At 48.1% G+C, this 19,766-nt stretch overlaps 2 protein-coding genes across 2 annotated transcripts in view; both read left to right on the top strand.

The window, feature by feature from the left end:
- Positions 1 to 377: 377 nt before the first annotated feature.
- On the top strand, positions 378 to 11,197 carry casc3 (casc3 exon junction complex subunit). Its single transcript, XM_041062402.1, has 12 exons — positions 378 to 563; positions 2,519 to 2,543; positions 2,743 to 2,798; positions 3,088 to 3,315; positions 3,523 to 3,671; positions 4,005 to 4,178; positions 4,386 to 5,314; positions 6,136 to 6,309; positions 6,832 to 6,930; positions 7,030 to 7,196; positions 7,412 to 7,620; positions 7,893 to 11,197. Exons 1-11 carry the CDS (start codon positions 378 to 380, stop codon positions 7,556 to 7,558), a joined length of 2,334 nt encoding a protein of 777 aa, XP_040918336.1. The 3' UTR covers positions 7,559 to 7,620; positions 7,893 to 11,197.
- Positions 11,198 to 13,456: 2,259 nt separating this feature from the next.
- rapgefl1 (Rap guanine nucleotide exchange factor (GEF)-like 1) overlaps positions 13,457 to 19,766 on the top strand; it is a 25,037-nt gene continuing 18,727 nt past the window's right edge. The window contains exons 1-2 of the mRNA XM_041062406.1: positions 13,457 to 14,475; positions 15,061 to 15,365. Coding sequence (XP_040918340.1) covers positions 14,273 to 14,475; positions 15,061 to 15,365 — 508 coding nt within the window. The 5' untranslated portion in view covers positions 13,457 to 14,272. The remainder of the gene's footprint in view (positions 14,476 to 15,060; positions 15,366 to 19,766) is intronic.

Raw genomic sequence — 19,766 nt, 5'->3', positions numbered from 1 at the left:
TCCAGCATCAGCTGTTAAATCCACATTCACCCTGCTTCATCGGAGGAACTTTGTCAGTTTGTTCAGTTTTGAGTTTTATGGATATAGCATCAATACTACATGATTTTGTTGATTTGACTGATGCAGCTAAATCAATCAGAAATCAGTTCATGAACTTCAAGACTTAAGACTTGAGCAGGGACACACTGTTCTCTGTTTGTTGTTTATAAAGGGACTTGTTTTCCATGTTTCAACTCTTAAAACACAACAAAAAGTGTATAAAAATAAAACTCCAGGAGATGGCAGTAAATGAAGCCGCTTTTAAAACCTCAGCGAAGAAGAAGTTCACTACCCACAATTCTTTGACCTTTTCCGGTTTCAAACATTCGAGCCCTAAGATGGCGGACCGGCGGAGAAGGAGGAGGCGCGCGTCCCAGGACAGCGAGGACGACGACGAGTCCGGTTCGGGTTCGGACAGCGGGAGGTCGGTGTCCCCGGCGACCAAGAGCCGGGGGAGAGATCCAGACCCGGCGGAGGCGTCAGTGGACCGGACTGAGGCGAAGAGCGACGTGGAGTCCGAGTGTGTGAGTAGCGGCTAAGTGCGGAAGCTAATGTTAGCTCGCCGAGTCGACGGCACTGTGTCCCGGCCGGGACCTGGGACGGATACCGCCGCCAGTAAAACTTTTCTCAGCGGCCGAGTCCTGGGTTTGGCTTGGTGTTACCGTGGGGGAATCATCAGCGGATAATTAAGTTGTAGACGCATTTGGCTCTTGATATAAACAACTTGTTTTTTGTTCACTGTTAGTTTGAGGGAAAGTACGCTTGCTTTAGACAAGTTAGCTGTTTAACCGTTAGCTCCTCAATTATGTATGGACACTTTTTAAATATATAGTTTTGTAAATGCGTTACGACATGGTAAATGAACGGGTTATAACACCACCTGCCCAAGCTCTTAACTTTATTGTTATTCTGTTGGTGTGAAGTCGAGACGAAAAGGCGCCGGTTGGAAGACAATTGCACGGGCAACAAATGTGACCATAACACGGCCCCGGCCTCTCCTCGGTTACTTTACGCTCCTGCAGGTTTTTATCAAAGATAAAAAGCTATTTGCTCTTAATGTTCCAGTTAGCCACCTGAGAAGAGCGTGTGTGCACACAGGCGCGTACGCGGTGTTGGGCTGTTATGAGCGTAATTTTTTTGTTTAACAGCCAGCTAGGCCCTGCTAATGCCGCCGCTCCATCGTGTGAGTCTGCCACGTTCAGCACACGTTCCTTCGCCTCGGATGACTCTATGAGGGAAGGAAGGCTGCTCCCCTGTTATTAAAACGATGCTTCCAGTGTCACCCCCTTCATGATTGGGGTTGGAGCTGTGGTTAGACGAAACAGAGAAAACTGACTTCTTGTCAGATGAGGCATCTCAGATGGGAGTAGTTGGGATTATAAATATATGTATGAACTACAGTATAAACTAATTAAACAGATGTGTTAATATTAAACAACGTTAAACATTATTTAGAAAGACTTTCAACTTACATGTCAGATAATGGATTATATGGTAGTTGTCAGTGCTTTCACGATACTCATCTCTCTGGCTGTTTGTCACAAAAATAGTTCACAGATGCTCTGATTTCTTTTTACTCTTTTATATGTAGCAGTTATTTTGGGGACCCTGGTGATCCGAACTCTGAGGTTACAGATAACCTTTGTGTAATTTCTGCCTTCGTAGGATAGATATTTTCTCAAACGAGACTCCAGTGCAGTGTTTTGGTGTCTGATAAACCTTTAATCTCACAGATCTGTTACTCGGGCCTTGGCCTCTCGGAGACGAAAACGCTCTGTTTCTTTTTGGTTTTAAAAAAAGTTTTCTGTAAACATGGCATCATCTCAAGAAATGTGTGTGTCCACACAAAACCACTGAAAATGCGGTGTGCCAGGCCTGTAAGTGGCGCTGTAACGCTGCCACAGAAATACACCAAAAACACGCAGCATGCACATGAAACTCGTCCGACGTCCACTTGTTGCTCACGGTAGTAACAGAGGAGCAGAAGATTTTCCTGTAAAAGCCAAAACAAGCTCAGTAGCTTCTGCAGCACAAACACAGCACTGTAATCCGCCGCTGTTGCTGTCGTTGGCGGGTTAGTGCGTGCGGGTTAAGGGAGAGGTGGGGCTATGATGTCATCAATTCAGAAGAGATGTGCATGGGGTTGTTTTTGGCCTGGAAACCCAATAAAATTGTGTTCAGCTTTTGAAGGTGTAATTCAGCTACCAGTTTAAAATCCTGCCCCCGATCAAAATTTGTAGCAAGGAAAGGAATAATCATCATAATTATGTGTTCCAGCTTCCTCCAAGTGCCTCGAGCAAAGCTCTGAATCACTCACATGAAGCTCTTCATAGTCCTGAAGAAGAAAAAGAGCTGTTTGCAGCAGGCAGCTCCACACTTAGGAAATGCTCTGAGCAGCTTAGTTTTTTTAGCTTCCTGAACATGAACACTGTCAAGTTTTGGTGGCAGAGTTAATTTTTTTTTATCTGTCTCTTTGCAGGAGAGTGAAGATGGGGTGGGAGAAGGTAAGACATTTATTAGCTCTTAGCAAATCCAACCCACAGCCTTGTAAAATAAAAATATCTGGCTCAATGAACAAAAGACAGTAACTGCTGTTTGCCTTTCATTGTAGTGTGAATATGATAAACTTATAATGTGACAATGCCTCAGTTTTTATCCTGTGAACAGTCACATTCATGTGATGTCTTTTTTCTGTCTGTCCAGCTGTCCTTTCTGACTACGACAGTGCAGATCCTGAGGAAAACGGCTCCCACTCAGAGGTAAAACACATCAGCTGTGTAGAATTCAGATGTGGTTGTGGGTAAAGTGTTTGTCTGAATCCAGAGAAGAAAGAAGAAGAAAGTGGTTTTCAGTGCAGCCTGTAAAACAAGTTTACAGATCTTAAGGTTTGTCAGGGGCTTTATTTTGTTGTGTGTTTTTATATCTTAGCATGAATGTTGCCAATTCGAACCTCTTAAACGGTTTTGTATTTTTAATCAGGATAAAAATATTAAATATAGTAGGTGGAGTTTTCGAAAAGCTGAATTCCTTGTTCCTCTGTTTCCTCAGGGAGTGGAGGAGGAAGAGGAGGCAGAACAGTACAGCGATGAAGAGGCTCCAGCAGCAGCCAGTGAGCCCAAACCCCCTGCTGCCCAAAGCCCAGCACAGGAAGAGGGTGGAGGTGGGGGGGGTGAGGAGGAGGAGGGAGATGGAGAGGAAGGGGGACGGAGTAAAGTGGAGAGCAAAGCCGAGGAGAAAGGAAATCTAGCTGGAGAGAGACAGAGCGGCGATGGACAGGTGAGACTCACTGAACCACTGCCAGTGTGGCCTCACCAGCTGTGGCTTCACAGTGCGGCACACGTCACGTTGAGATTTGCAGTAATTCAATCAGAGATCTGAGTTCCAGTTAGATATTACCAGCACAGTGATGCAGTACAGTGAGTTTCATTGCTGTTAGATGCTGTCATCATGATGTTCTCTTCTCTGATGCAAACACGCACGTAGGAGTCCACCGATGACCCTGAGACGAAGGCGGGAGGTAAACCCGGTCAGCAGCTCGACGATGACGAGGACAGGAAAAACCCGGCCTACATCCCCAGGAAGGGTTTGTTCTTCGAGCACGACGTCAGAGGACATGCTCAGGAGGAGGAGAGGTACGGGCAGCAGATCAGGAATCCAGGAAAAATAACTTCATGAACCACTGTGTTTTACATAAAGAGGAAATAAATAGTTTGAGATGCTGCAGATAATCATCCATCAGGAAACAAACAAAGTGCTTAGAATATATATTTGATTTAATACAGTCTGCAAGAAAATGTGCAACAATAACTAAAGACATTATTTTCCAAAATGTCAATTCATAACATTTAAGATGAGTTTTTTGCTTTTGACCAAATGAGTCATAAGATGCAGAAGACAGGACAGTCAGGGTTTTCAGTGGAATGGTCCTTTAACTTCATCATGTCTCCATGTCTCTGCCCTGTCAGACCTAAAGGCCGAAACAGGAAGTTGTGGAAAGACGAGGGCCGCTGGGAGCACGACAAGTTCAGGGAGGAGGAGCAGGCACCCAAGAGCCGCGAGGAGCTCATCGCCATCTACGGTTATGATATCCGAAACGGCGGTGGCCCCGGAGAGCGGCCGTACAGACAGCGCAGGCCCAGGTGAGCACCACTACTCTGCCCTGACTGTTACTTCTGCCTCAATGATGAATCTGATGCATGCGACCTATGTTGTTAAAGGATGAGATGCTAAAAAATTCCCTCCATTCATTCAGAGCTCTCTGAGTGAGTTTCTTTTTAAAGCCTCTTTCTCCTGCACGAGTTTGATCTGTTGAATCTGAACGTTGCCGTCTCTTTGTCTCTCTGCAGACAGAGTGTCTCTCCCAGCAGAGACAAACGGTGGAGAGAGGGAGGAGGAGGAGGAGATCGACCGGTCCGGTCCTGGCAGAGCGGAGGAGCAGGCCTGAACCGAGGAGGAGCTCCTCCACCTTCGTCTGTGCAACCCTCCTCTACATCCCCTTCCTCTCTCCCTCTCTCCCCTGCTCAGCGCAGCAGCAACCCCTCTAGACCTCCTCCCTCCCGCAGCAGACCATCCCACCAGAATCCAACACACCTCCCGCCTCAATCCCACTACAGGAACAATGAATCAAACGCACCCCAGATGCATCCCAGAGAACGACAAGGCCCTAAAGTTCAGTCGGAGACTGTAGGAGACAGGGGAGTGGTCACCAGGGGAGGCCGTGGTGGTGCAAGAACAGGTCCCTCTGTGGTCATTGAGAACAGTACTGTCAGCCAGGGAAGTGTTGCAGAACAGGACCTGAGTTTAAGTGCTGTAACGACGGCAGCATCGTCACAGCCAGGCGATTACCGGTCTGCTTCGCCTAGACGACAGCAGCTGGAACAACGAGGGAGCGCTGACAGATCTGTATCTGGATTGGCTGCTTCCTCTTCCACCTCTGACCCCTCCCTTCAACCGTCAGCAGCAGGGACCAATCGGGAAGCCTCACCTCCCACCGAGCGGCCGGTGGAGCGTAAATCTTACTCACTGGCTCGCAGGACTCGCTCTCGGCCCGCAGACCTGGGCAGCAAACAGCCGTCCATGGAGGAGTCTGCAGCAGGAGGGAACGCCTCCTCCCCCGGCAGTGTCGGTGGGAAGAGCTGGACGGGAGGAGACGCACCGAACCAGGCGGGAGGAGGAGGAGGGCTGCCGGAGCTGGACCAAGACGTGGCTCGACTCAGTCTGGCAGGACAGAGCTGGAGCCAGAGCCCCACATCATACATCCGCTCTGAGATGAGAGGTGAGTGGAGATGAGCTCCGGCGTCTCTCAGCACACGCAGGTTGTTTTTCATGATTCTTATTTTCATTTTCAAAATCTATAAAATGTAACTGGGAAAACAATCAGTCATTATCACGCCAGAATCATCAGAATCACAGAGGGTTTCAATCAGGAGCAACAGAAAGGTCTTTTTAAATAAACCTGTGCATGTGATTCTCCATCAACACAAGAACGTTTTCCTGTCTGATCACCCCTTTGTCCATATGAATGTTTTATTGATTGCATTCCTACAGGATCCTGACAGGGACAAAAGAGTTTACAGTGACAATAAAGAGCAGTAGAGAATTTCCCGCAATACAAAAAACTACAGAGACGATTAAAGCTGCTTTTTAATGAAGATGTTTTCATTCCTGACGGTGTTGATGCTTTTACTCTTATTCCATCACTGCAGCTGAATAACCGAGTAATAACACGAGACTCTGTGACGACTGGAAATAAAAACTCAACCCTCTGACGTCCCATGAAAAAGGGACATCAGAGGGACTGTTGAAAATGTCCCTTTTTAAATAAACACCACGTCAGTCAGACTGACAATCACACACAAACTACTTTCACTTCACCTTGTTGAATATCACTGTACCTGAACTGACCTGCAGGTTTCACCCTCTCATCTCAGCTCACAGCTCGGCCTGTTTCACACGAACACACTGGTTTCAGGGTCAGTAAACTCAGAGTTAACTGAGCTGGTTGATAACCAGCTGTGTGGTGCAGATTATCCACGATGGTCCAACTGTCTGTGTCCCAGTAAAACCAGACACACTGATTCATATTTCTGTCCACAGGCCTTCCCAACACGGTGCACATCCCCGGTGGCCCGCCTCAGTTCTCCAGCATGGAGGAGATGGGAGTCGGCTCCAATCGGGCAAAACGCTACTCCTCCCAACGTCAGAGAGCCGTACCTGAGACGGCACCGCCCATGCACCTGGGAGTGATGGAGGGACACTACTACGAACCCAGTAAGATGATGACATGACATGAAACTCAGAATCGGTGAAAGGTGACACACTGGAAGGCAGGGTTGTGTTTACGTAGAAACGTGTTAAAGAAAAGCTTCAGAAGCCAGGAGGCACATCAGACAGGTGCGTCAACACCTGCACTGTCTCAGTCAGTTGTATTGTGTCCTGCTCACCAGCAGAGGTCAGTAAAGGTCAAAGATCTCCGTGTTATGTAAAGGTGTTCGTGTGGTTCAGACATTTGACTTTCCTGTACTGGACTTTAGTAAAAGTAGCAGTAAAATACTTCATTACAAGTAAAAGTTCAGCATTCAGAGCTTTACTTCATCCAGACTCAGTGTGGAGGAGGAGCCCAGTGATGTGTCAGCAGCTCTGTAATGTTACCAAGGTGCAGGTCATTTTAACTTTAACATCATGTTTTAAAAGCTGATTCTGTCTTTGGTAAAAATAAAGCTTGAAGTTGAGCTGCAGTGAATCACAGTTCACCGCTGGTCACAGTCACTTTAACCTGCCTCTGTTTCACAGTGTCATACCAGGGACCAATCTATGCCCATGGGGATGGCCCTGCCCCCATCCCACCGCAAGGCATGCTGGTCCAGCCCGAGATGCACATCCCCCACCCCGGTCAGTGGAGTGTTGGGGTTTTTTTCCCCAAATTTAAAAAAATGCTGGCTTTTATAAATGTTCCTGTGTGAGGCGCTCATCTCTTGGCCTCCTCTCCAGGTCTCCACCCGCACCAATCAGGTGGCCCGATCGCTAACCCCGCCCTCTATGGAGGCCCACCTGTATCTCTGTCACCGGGGCAACCACAGCAACTGCTGCCGCCGCCTTTCTACCCTCCACCAGGCGTTATGACCTTCCCTTACCCCGCCATGTACCCAAACCCACAGGTACACACTCTTTCCATCTCATAGTTTTATTAAAGTTCACAAACAGGAGTCAGCAGCATCTTAATTCTGCCAATAAATATTTAGTGTTTAGTAACAAGTCAGAATCTCCTGGAGTGATTATCTCTGTGGCTCCACGAGGCTCCGGCCTATAATGTAAAAACTCCTGATCGGGTTTGACATGTGTGAGTCTGATCCTCCCTCCTCTCCTGTGTCAGGGTCAGTCCCAGGTGACCTACGGAGGCGTGACGTACTACGACACGGTGCAGCAGCAAGCCCAGCCCAAGCCTTCGCCCCCCCGCCGCACGTCCCAGCCCGTCACTGTCAAGCCCCCCCCTCCAGAGGTGCCCTTTGCCTCAGAGTGACCCCGCCCCCTCACCTCTCCCCGCCGCCCAGTCTCAGCCTCCCTCTGATCCGAAAACTACAGGTGAGGGCACCGCCTCTTCACCTGCTTATTTACAGGTCAAATCTGGTTCTGAGCTTCACAGGTGCAGGTGTGCTGGACTTAAGCTGAGCTCAGTGAGGTTAACGACATCGGTGTGTTCAGAGTTTTAGTCAGTGGAAAGAAGCTGCATGTTAACTCCAGACAAACCTCACCTGACATACAAGTTTCTAATCTGTGCTCTAAGGTAAGTTACCATGAATGATCGGTGTCAGGAGGAAAAGAAAAATCAAGGCTTTTCTCTCGTCTCTTTGTAGGAGCGGGGTGGGAGGGGTCGGTGAGGAGCTGCGGTCCCCAACAGTACTGAGGGAGGGAGGGACGGGCGGAGGCGAAGACGGACTCGGCACGTGACCCACAGCATCACTGGTGGTGGAGTTTTTTCCTTTTTTGCCCCCTGTAGCAGTCAGGCTCACCTGCCCTGTTGGTGACGTACCACAGTCAGACTGTTCTGTAACTCACAGGTTCGATTCCACCAACACGTCTTTTAGCAACAACATTGAAGAAGAAGTAAAAAAAAAAAGTCTGCCTGCTGTTCAAACCCTTTAGAACCACATTTAACGTGTCGAGAGTCGGACGGATGAGGTCGAACTGCTGCAGGTGACGTGTCCACATGAAAAGTGAAAGTTTGGTTTAAAGTTTTTTTGTCTTTTCCTTTTCACAGTGAAGTTTTCTGTTGAAACAGGAGTCGGACTAAATCCTGGAAACAGCAGTGAACAGGCAATATAAGCGGTTAGAGTTTCTCTGAAGGACACTCTTTGATATGCAGTTACTTTCTCAGTTTACTTCGCACTGTTCGTCGGCCGTTTTGTTAAATAGGAAACGGAAGGTTTTCGTTTTTCATCGTCCATCGTTGTTATGCTGTTAATACAAGAAATGTAACCAGATAAAAACCGAAGCAAACTAAAAATAAAGCAGAGTTTATCCACGGATGGAGGGATGTTTGGGAGGATCCGTTGTGTATATAGTTTGAATGCGGCTCTCGGCGTCATGTCGTTACGTTCGGAGATGACCCAGTGCTTCCTGATGTCACCGTCACAGTACGGCTGTTTGGCGTCTGTTGCTTTTCACAGGCAGACAGAGTTCACACCTGAACATCTCTGCCTGCTTCTGTTCCAGACTCCGAACGCATCAGATAGAAACAGGAAACCTGGATTCAGAGATGTGTGCTCACTATGGTCTCAGTCCCCGATTTAACATTTATAATCAGTATATAAAACATTTCACAGGTGGTTTATAACAGACTGTACTGTAGTTACAATCACTTCCATGTGTTTATTAATGTGTCTGTTAAGTCCAGCTCCTCCTGTGGACACATCAGTGGAGCCTCAACTACACAACTGTAGTAATATTTAATATTTCTTCATAGGACAAGTTAGAATTGTTGGCAGATGCTTAAAAATGTCCTTATAGCCACATACAGTTACACTACAGCCTGTTATAAACCAGTTATTGTAGTAGGACACTAAGAATTATTTTCATTATTTCATATTGTCTTAAATGTGAAATCAGTTATTAGAATTCAGTCAGTCACTCAGCAGTAATGCGAACAGAAGGCGACGGCTGTCCTCTCTCCTCCGGTAACAGCAGAAATAAAACACTGAGGTTTAAATGTTTGGATCGGAGCTGAGGGAGCGACACAGCAAAAAAATCTCACCTGGAAAATTTTCATGTTTTGGAGAAATTTGTTTTTTTTTTTTTCTTTCAAACTGCAGATCTGAGCGTTTGAGTTAACCACAGACTGCTGAGCACTGATTGGCCGATCAGCTGCATTTTTAATACCCCAGCAGGGTATTTATCGGCTCTGACTGTTTGGCTGACTGAGTCGGTTCCTCCTGCACGATCGTTTTCCCTGGCGTTTCTCAGACCTCGGTCTTTCTGAGCTCTCGGCTGTTTGACAGATTTTCTCCCTGGTTTATTTCAGCAGTACCCATAATGCAACACTGTAACTCCCCTCTCATAAAGAGTTCACTAACTGATTACTCAAGAGAATAATTTGCAGATTAATCAATAAGAAAAATGATTTTTAGTTGCTGCACTAATGGAGTCTGACGATTGACTTAAGTTTGCAGAAGCTTTATGTGCACGTTCATGCAAATACAGACCATGTGACCATGATGACGCACCGCCCAGTCACACACAGACAGGTTTGACGTCACCACAGTTACGTTAGAAGACGGAGCAGAAATGTGTTTCCTCCAAACGCCGCCAGGTAAAAGTGTCAGCTGTAAAATGTAAACCATGTCTGTGACGGTTAGTGACTCTGAACGTAGAGCGCGTGATTCTCTGACAGCAGCTTTTCATTTCCCTCCTGATGAGCTCAAAGTTTGGTTACCGACACAAACGTTGCACAAAAGCCCGTCTGAGAGAATCTGCTGCTGCTGCTGCTGCGTGGGGGCGTTTATGGATGCTGTATATAGAAATTTAAATGTGTATATAGAAGCTTGAACCGATAAAATAGAGCAGTAAACATATTCTAATATTACTACTAGTGCTACAGAACAGTCAGCTTCTGATTCAGAGCGCATCGGCAGGGACCTCGAATGTTAACGATGGATTTAATGTAGAGGAGACAGGAGCTGTGTGGCTTTAGCTTTGGTTTGTTTTCTATTCTTTTCCCTCTTTGAGAGTCTCTCTGTGTAAGTTTAATACTTTCTTTTTGTTTTGATTGTCAGCGATGGCAGGAGCGAAGCGACGACTCACCTCTCGGGCTCAGTTAGTTTCACTTGTTAACACGTTTAAAGGCAGAGCGAGGAAACTGCTTCAGACGAGTGAAAATCAGTTACCTCAGGTGTTTGACCTGCAGAAGTCTCAGCAAAGACACGTTTCAGTCAAAGATAATCACTGTTAGTTTTTGACTCAGTTTGTCGTCCTGTTCATTAAAGCTCCGGGTTATCGATGGAAGCTGCTCTCTGCCAGAACATGTTAAAGAACAAGCATCGGTCCACCTGACTTCCTGCCCGGCTGGACAGGTCACACCACTCGGGCTGTCACGATTTTTTTTACCCATTAAAATGGATTAATTAATATAAGTTATGTTCAGTTTTCTGGCCAGCTCCAAACCCGAGTGGATAAATCTGAGACACTGAGTCTTATGTTGAATATTACCACCAGTATTCTGCAACAGTTTCTCTCCGTAAGAATTTACACAGATCGTCTCAGTTTGACTTTCATCTTGTAACCATTGGATGAGATGAAACGGGGGAGGAGGAGGAGGAGGGGTGGGGGTGTTGTGATGGCGTCCTCCTGTGGACACATTGGACACATCCAGCCTGTAGAACAGAGGGTGTAAACGGTCTGTGACGGCAGCTTCAGCACAGCTCGCACTCAGTCAGTTCCTTTAACGTTTGGGTCTCACTGGCTGTTCTCACCTGAGTAAATCCACCTCCTGAGAGAGTGAGCTGGCTGCTGTCCAGGTGTTTGACCTTTGACCTGTGCTGACCAGACTGTGTTCACTGTGACGGCAGTGCTCCGTCTGTATGTTTCAGTGTTATGATGATGATGATGGTTTTGTTTGTTTGTATGTGGAGAACGTTGTCGTCCACACAGAGGATCAATAAAGAATGATGAGAACAGTGAGTGGAAATGAATTTATCTGCTTTTATCAAAGATTTATTTTGGTTTTTAATCTTTATTCATCTTTTTTTACTCCCTTCTTTTCAACACTTTTTTATTCAAAGAACTTTATTGACACAAACATTTTAAACAATGTGGCCAAAACATCAGAATTCAAGTTCACAACTGATATAAAGATATTCATCAGTTATGTATTTACAGTATGGTGTGTGTGTGTGTTTATAGATTTTTATGTTTCATTTTCTTTTCTTTCCTTCCTTGCATCCTTTGTTCTTTTTATTCCTTTCTTTTCTTTCCTTTTCCCTCCATCTTTCTTTTTCTTTCTTTTGTTCCTGTTCAGACGAACACTCCTCAAAGTCCAGTTTTATTTCTCCTCCTCCTCCACACACACCTGCTCCTTACTGGGCGGGGCGGTGTGTGATTGGCAGGCCCTAACAGCCAATCAGCTTGCAGACGGCCTGTCTTCTTGAACATTCAGCAGCAGCTGCTGAGCACAGAGAAAGGCTCAGCTGTTAAAGGACCAAACCGCTCTTTTCTGTTTCATTTAACCCTTTAACCCTCAGACAGCAGAAACACTGCTGCATCCAGCTGTAGCCTGATGAGGTCCATCACCTGAGGAAGTTAAAGCTTTGGCAAATTTTATATGAAAACAAAAAGATTTGGAAAGAGTCTCTTTTCTGCAGCAGCAGCTTTGATTTTAGTCTGTCGACACTTCAGCTCTCTTCACTGCTTTTCTGTTTCAGTTGTTTTATTCTCGTGTGTTTATCTAAAGTCAGGTGAGTGTACTCTTACATGGTCTGACCATCAAGCTGCTGTCTGCTTCAGGCTAATGTTAGCTCGTAGCATCTGTTGGTTATTGATTTTTAACAGTTTCACAGTCAATTACCTGCTGTGTGTGCGTGTGTGCGTGTACGTGCATGTGCGTGTCTGTGAGTGTGTGTGCGTGTGTGTGTCGAGTTACAGCAGATTGTTGTGGTCTGAAACTGTGATGAGACCTGATCAGATTACCACACACACGCACACAATGATTGCACACACACACATCAATACAAGGTCATGTGACTATATTGGGAATCAATAGTCAACAGATGTTTACATGCTGATGTTGACACATAAACACACTGTTTTACTTCTATACAGAGAGGATGCTAACTGAGGTCCTGAATCCTGACTGGAGGCTGGATGTGTCCCCGCTCTCTGAAAACGTCCTCATGTCCCACCTTCTCATCCTGAGCTCGGTGTGTTTCGTCCTCAGAATCAGACACTTGTTATTGATCTTTCTAAAAATAACTGTATTGATCTGTGGTTGTGTATCAGAGACCTGAGGGGTCGTCTGTGACAGTATGGATCAGCGGTCACATGATCAGCTCTCCCACCTGTCATCAGTTCACACCTGCTGACTCAGCATGTCAAAGAGACCGGACTGGTGTCCTGCAGGAAGTCTCTCTGCCCTCACAGCCTCGCCTCCCTGACCTCCACCAAGTCTCGGGGTTTGAACCCTCTGAGTATTTCAGATGTGCAGTAAAGAGGAAACACACAGTGCGGAGCCACAGATGGGACGTGTGCAGTGGGACTGAGGCTGTGGGCCTCGTTTCAAAAGCCTGCTTACACTCGTAGGTGAAGCAGTCAGGTGGCAGGTCAGGTGACATGACACCAAACACCTGCACAGGAATCCCAGGAAACACTGGGGGAAAGCCTGAGAGGCAGCAGCTGTGACATGGAGGAGGACTGGGTTTGATTGGCAGCTACTCAATGGAAAGGACCCTGATCCGGATCAGCTGGTCCCCCTGCTCTTAACTGAGCTGTGACCTTCTCATTGGTCCTTTCAGGGACATGTCCATGTCCATGTCAGTGTTTTTATTCTTATCAGCAGCAGCAGCTTTGTTAATTCATATATAATGTCCATGTGTATGTGGTATGCAGGTATACACACACACACACACACACACACACACGTATAATGAGCGCTTTCATCTCTGCTTCATTCTGTACTGTCCCTGAACTGATGGGACATGTTGTCCGCTCTGTCTGTCCTCTGTCTGTCGTCAGGGATTTTTCCTTTTCCATCAATTTTACAGCACTGGAAGTAAACGTACATGCGCGTGCCCGTCCCTTCGGTCTGTCGGGAGCGCGCAACTGCAGCAGATCGGAGCGGGGAGGGCGGGGGGAGTGTGAACGTTACAGTCACTTCTCATTCCACTAATTTAGCAGGAGGGGGAGGAGAGAGAGAGGTGGAGAGAGCCTGGCTGTGTGTTGGTGAGCCGGGGGAGCGTGAGGCAGGCGGACTGTCGGAGCCTCTGCAGTATCTGACCTGAAAAAACCGAACCCAGCACCGCTCCTCCTGCGGCCGCTGAGAAAACCTACAGCACCCAAACGCACCGGGCCGGGCGGGTTCTCCTCCTCCAGGTGTGAGAGGAGGGAAAAACGCGGACGGAGAAAAAAGGAAAAGCTCCTCTCACGTCGATCCGCCGCCGTCACTCATCACACATATCACGGAGAAGTCGGCACGGTGTCCCGGTCAGCTCACGCGAAACCACCGGAGAGCGGCGGAGACGCGGGGCGGAGGGGGACGGCTCTGTTTGCGGTTCGTATCCTCGGTTTTTCCGCCGCGGATCGTGCGCTCGGTGCCGGAGCTCGGTGTTTACGCTGCGGCTGCATAGGGAGCTGAGGTGGGGGGGGGGGGGGGGGGCGGCGCGGTGAAGCCGGGGAGGAGCAGCTGAGAGCTGCTGCCGCACGGTGCAGGTTTCTGGGAGATTTTTGGCAGAAGGGTCGGTATCGCGGTGCGGTGATCCGCCCACATCCACCACTCACCCCCCACACCACCTCCACCTCCACCAATGGGTTAAAACCGGGTTGTTCTTCCGGAGAAGCCGTGCAGAGCCTCGGAGGGTCCGATCACACCTGCTCACACCTGCACACCCCGACCTGCAGGGGCTGTACGATGTAGGAGCCACCTGCCCTCCCCACCTCTGCTCTGTCTCTGCATCATCCTCTCTTAAACACCCCCATCCGCACTCCACAGTATCAGTCTCCGCCCCCTCCACCCCCCACCCAGCGTCCCACCATGCCGGCAGGGATGAAACCGCTGGAGAAGTTCTTGAAGAAACAGACCACGGCGCTGACCCGGGCCGGGGGCTTCGTTGGCGGGGTGGCGGACAAGGCCAGCGGGGGGACTGGGGCGTCCCGCCGGAGGGCCAGTCTGTCCCGGGTCGTACCCTTCTTCAGGGAGACGTCTCCAGAGAGCGGCCAGGCTCGGGAGGTGTTCAGGTGAGACATACATTCACGGGGGGTTAAAAAGGAGGTCACGGGGCAAAATGAGCTGTGGGCGCTGATTGGTCACCAGTTTGTGTGACTTTGCATCATGTGACCTCTGACCCCGGGTCCGGGTTTCGGATCACAGCCAGAGAGGGAAGCTGCCCCAAACCTGACCCGAGCCCAGCATGCGAAGCCACCATGTGGTCACACATCAGCCGGTTCCTCTCAGAGCTGGAACAGTCAGTCCTTTCATCGATTAGTGGATTGACTGAAAATGGCTGATTAATCAGGAAAATCATTGGCAGATTAATTGATAGTCAGTCGTTAGTTGCAGTCCTGGGTCATGAAGCCAATCGTCCTGTATCTGTGTTTTTATTTGCTGGGTAAACAAAATGAGCATTTTATAATATTTTCTGACATTTCATTGATCAAAATCATAACTGATCAATCAAACTACAGCAAACTGGGACTACAGCTGATTAATCGTTTGGTCAGTAAAATGTCCAAGCAGCTCGCCGACGTCTTTGTTTCCATCCGTTCTTTAATAATTCTGTTGACTAAAGACGCAACATTGACTCTGAACTTTGACCCCTGCAGTCCCGACAGTGAGGACCCCCCGTCCTGGCCCTCAGCTACTGGGACCGGTCTGGTCACGGTGCCCAGCAGTGCTAATGGCTCCGGCTCCGGTTCTGGTTCTGGCTCCGGCTCTGGAGGAGGAGACGTCCGAAGTCCGTCTCTGTCCAGTGACGAGCAGAGCTCTGAGGCCAGTCTGATCACAGAGACCAGCAGCAGCGGGGGAGGAGGAGGAGGAGGCGGGACACCCCTTCATCCCGACACACCGGACAACCTGACCCTCGCTTTGCTGGACAGCGTGGCAGGAAAACGTTACGGACACTGTACAGGTGAGAAACTCTCGTTATGTTACTTCTTCCACCGTGAGCGACAGAGGAGGTGATCCTTCACCTCCTCTGTCGCTCACATCAGCTAAAAGCACTGTTAGCCTTTATTTATTTCCTGAATCAGCTCCTGTTTGCTGTGAACCCATGGATGCACAGACATCTCTCACTGGATCACTGTGACACTGAAGGACACTTAAAAACAGCAGAATTCTCAATGAAGTTCTGCAGGTAGAAGAAGCATCTGTTCTCTGTGGTTTCCATGTGGATTTGGACATTTCATTGTGATGGATGTCAGAGACAGTGATGTCCTCAGGAAGTGGAAGTCACACTGAATATAAAAATATGGATTTCATGTCGGGCTGTGCGATGCAATCAAAGTCTCACAGCCTGATTTAGGCCAGTTCATATCCACATAACAAACCTGTCACAGAAAGCTCATTTTCTGGAAACTCAGTCAATAAATAGTTTATTAGCACGAACCCGTGAAACCCCTGTTCCTCGAGCGTGTAAATGTCTTCGCTGTCGTCGCAGCAGTGGCCGTTATCTCCCTCCACCTTCGTGATTCTTTGCCGTACGGTTTGCTGCAGGTGGAAACCTCTTACGTCCTCTGAGCTCTGTACGTTTCTGTGGACTCTCTCTGTCCTGTTTGATCCGTGTGTTGGAGGTTAGAGGTACGAGCTCCTGGTTTGGTCTCAGCTGGTCGCAGTCCTGCTCAGAATGATCCTGCTCTGCGTCACGTTCACTGTCCTCCATGTTAGTTTGTGTTGCCTTCATCAGACTCCCCTGCCTGCCCCCGAGTCATGTGGAAAAACACAAAGCGTTTCTCAAATGATGAAAAATACCGACGTAAAGAGTGAGACTGGGACCTGTAAACACCTGTCCTCGTCCCACAGTGTACACCTCTGGAATATAAAGAACTTTTTGTGGTTTTTCCAGGTGGAAACCAACCTGAGCGGCCCAGTCCGGCTCCACTGCTTTTTTATAATCACAGACAGCGTGATTGTTCAGTCATTACCAGTGTCCCCAGTGTCTCTGTCTTCAGTTATTCTCTGGTTCATGGCACAGTAAAGTTTTGGACTGTTGGACAAAAACAAGAGGAGCAGACGACACATTGGTCTCTGGTACATTTTATACACCAAACAACAAATGAACTAAGGAAAGAATTAGCAGATTAATCAGTGACGAAAATTCAGCTGCAGATCGACGAGCTTCAGTCTCTGACCAGAAAATATCGTCTGTCCGTTTCCTGCAGGAGGGTTTTCATTTTACAGCTCAGATCATACAGACTGTTCCTGCAGCCTCAGAGTGTGTGTGTGTGTGTGTGTGTGTGTGTGTGTGTGTGTGTGTGTATGTGTGTGTGTGTGTGAGAGATCCAGCGGTTACATAATCACTGCCGTCCTCTTTCAGAAACACAGCCTGCTTATTACAGCTGAAGTGGGTGTGCATGCATGCGTGTACGTATGTGTTCCTGCAGGAATGTTTGCCTGCATGCCTTTATGTAAGTGTGTGTGTGTGTGTGTGTGTGTGTGTGTGTGTGTGTGTGTGTGTGAGAGAGAGAGAGAGCACGTCTTGAAAATCAACATGGGCCGTTGGAGTCAGAGCTGTGATTGCTGCTCCCAGCAGCTGCAGGGTGTGTGTGTGTGTGTGTGTGTGTGTGTGTGTCCACAGTTTATTTGCTCTTTACGTCGTATTTTCTCAGAAACACAGAAAAGAACGAACAGTAGAATATTTAAAAACATTCAAACACACGTTTATTGGAAGAGATAAATCTGTAAATGTTAAAGAGTGGATGGACAGAAAAGCAGAGAAAAACAGGAACAATGTTTTTGTGTGTTTGTTGTTTTATTTTCACTGCTGCAGTCAGAGTGTGGAGTAATGAATATTCCTCTGTCTGCACTTTCTCTGCTCTGGTCACGTTCATAAATAATCCAGTGCTTCCTTCTTGTTAAACAGACTCACAAAGGATGCATTATTATCGTGTGTGTGTGTGTGTGTGTGTGTGTGTGTGTGTGTGTGTGTGTGTGTGTGGTTGAGGCTGTTGTATGAATTACCTCTGACATCAGAAATGGGAACATCTCCTCTTCGCTCAGATCTCCTGCAGCCTGTCGCTGTGTCCGAGCATCTGTCTGCAGATGTGGCAGCGAATTTTATCAATACATTTTTTTATATCTGGAGATATTGATACATGATCACACCAGAAAGTAAGTCAGTGTTTATGTTGAGCAGAATGGTTCTTTAACTGTCCGTGGATCGAAATGTCTTCGGCCTCGTCAGTTCCAACTTTTCTGATCCTCTCGCTGCGACAGCAGGAGCCTCACCGACGTTCCTTGTTCCGGAGGATGGGTCTAATTCCTGGTGTGACCTGGTGATGGTGACAGATTATGAGACGTGATTTTGCATCGTGGCGTCACATCTGTTTGTGGACTCGATCAGTCCATCCAAAGCTTGTATGAATAAAAACCAACACCTGGATCCTCTCTGACCTGTGATATCAGGTGTGACCATGTGATAACTGAAGCACCTGTTCCACAGTAATGGGTTAAAGTGACCTCTGTGGTCATGAGTCCACGCACTGTACCCCATAATGACAGAGTGAAAGCAGGTTTTCATCTCTCTCTGACAGATGTGTGGAGCTTGTTCACGTAGCAGGATATAAAACAGCGAGTCAGCGCTGGTAAGCACAAAGTTTAGCATCTGGACCAAATGTCCTGTTTGGACGCAGCTGAGGTTCAGGCTGCAAAGACGGGACAGAAGTGTCCCTGCGTCACTGTGAGAGGAACAGGTAGAGTCTGTGGTGAATCAGGAGGGTCGCTGACTGGACACGGCCTCTGCAGACTGACCTGAGGTCTGATCCTACCTCTGGCTGGATGATGTGACTTCACACTGCTGAAGGAAACAGCAGAGCAGCTCGCTCGCTGAATGTAGGAGAAATTTAAGCTCTCAGGATAAAATCTGAGATTCACACGAGTCTTTATCTGATGCGACCGAAGCGTCTCGTGACGTATGATCTCAGGAACACGTTGGAATGGTTTGGCAGCTGTGATGGTTTCCATCACTCTCAGTCTGCAGCACAGATTTGTTCTGATCGACGTGTCGCTTCAGGCTTCACGCTCGACTCCCTGATCAAAAATCACCTACAGTAGCCCAGAGGGGACAGTTGGTCGCAGGATGTGTGATTCTGTGGCACCTCAGCAGAAACTCGAACCCCAGTGAACAGGATGAACCTGAACTGTTGGACGGTTTGTATTTTACTCTGAGAGGCGGATGATTTCTGAGCCTGTTACAGAAACAAGTGAAAAACCCTGAAAACCCGGAGCAGAGGCTGAGCTGTGGTCCAAAGGTCTGGGATTAGCAGTGTGATGCTGCGCTCGTTGGTTTCTTACACCAGATTAGTTTCTGTTTGTACCAGTCACCGTACGAGTGGATGGAGCTCAGTGCCGCGATCAGAACAGGAAAGGGACACCTCAGCCCTCGTCCATCGGGTGTCTCACAGCGGGAAATCAGCCCGAGAGGCCCAGAAAAACTTTTATCACCAGGAGCAAGTGTTTGATGCACTGTCAGGTCTTATTTAAAACACACAACGCAGACACACAAAATACAAGAAACACAAAGCAACAAAACCAGAGATATTAACATTAAAGCCACAACAGAAGACAAGCACAGAGAGGCGGCCTCTGGTGGACAGGTGGACCTCAGGCGGACCTCAGGCGGACCACAGGTGGAGCTCAGGTGGACCTCAGGTGGACCTCAGGTGGACAGGTGGACCTCAGGCGGACAGGTGGAGCTCAGGCGGACCACAGGTGGAGCTCAGGTGGACCTCAGGCGGACAGGTGGACCTCAGGTGGACAGGTGGACCTCAGGCGGACAGGCAGACCTCAGGTGGACCTCAGGTGGACAGGTGGACCTCAGGCGGACAGGCAGACCTCAGGTGGACCTCAGAAGTCTGTTTGAAAAGCATGAAGCTTTTCATTTGCTCAGAGGTCAGTGAAATCGACACGGAGTCTTCGTGTCTGAGTCTTGAGTCCACGTCGTCCTCATCTGATGAGTTTCTGTCTCTGCAGCCTGAAAATTACACCGTGCTTCATATTTAATTACTGCGGAGCCTGAGCCTGTTGATCCTCTTCAGTCAGTGTGACCCACATCCAGCTTTTATTTTAGCTCTGTGTGTCTGCGTCACACCACAGCACACACACACACTCACACACACACACACACACACACACACTCACACACACTCACACACACACACACAGTCATGAAGCCTGCCGTATGTGAAGTTAGTTTGCTGGATTCAGGAGCTGCCTCTCAGCTCAGTGTTTATCTGCCTGATGTTCTTCATGTTTGACGTCACTCACCTGCAGTGATGGCGGATTCTCACCTGTCTGGATTTACCTGCTCGAGTCT

The sequence above is a fragment of the Toxotes jaculatrix genome, chromosome 18 (assembly GCF_017976425.1).
Source record: "Toxotes jaculatrix isolate fToxJac2 chromosome 18, fToxJac2.pri, whole genome shotgun sequence".
Classification (NCBI taxonomy): domain Eukaryota; kingdom Metazoa; phylum Chordata; class Actinopteri; family Toxotidae; genus Toxotes; species Toxotes jaculatrix.
Note: the sequence above shows the minus strand (reverse complement) of the source record. Positions and strands in the feature narration are given on the sequence as shown.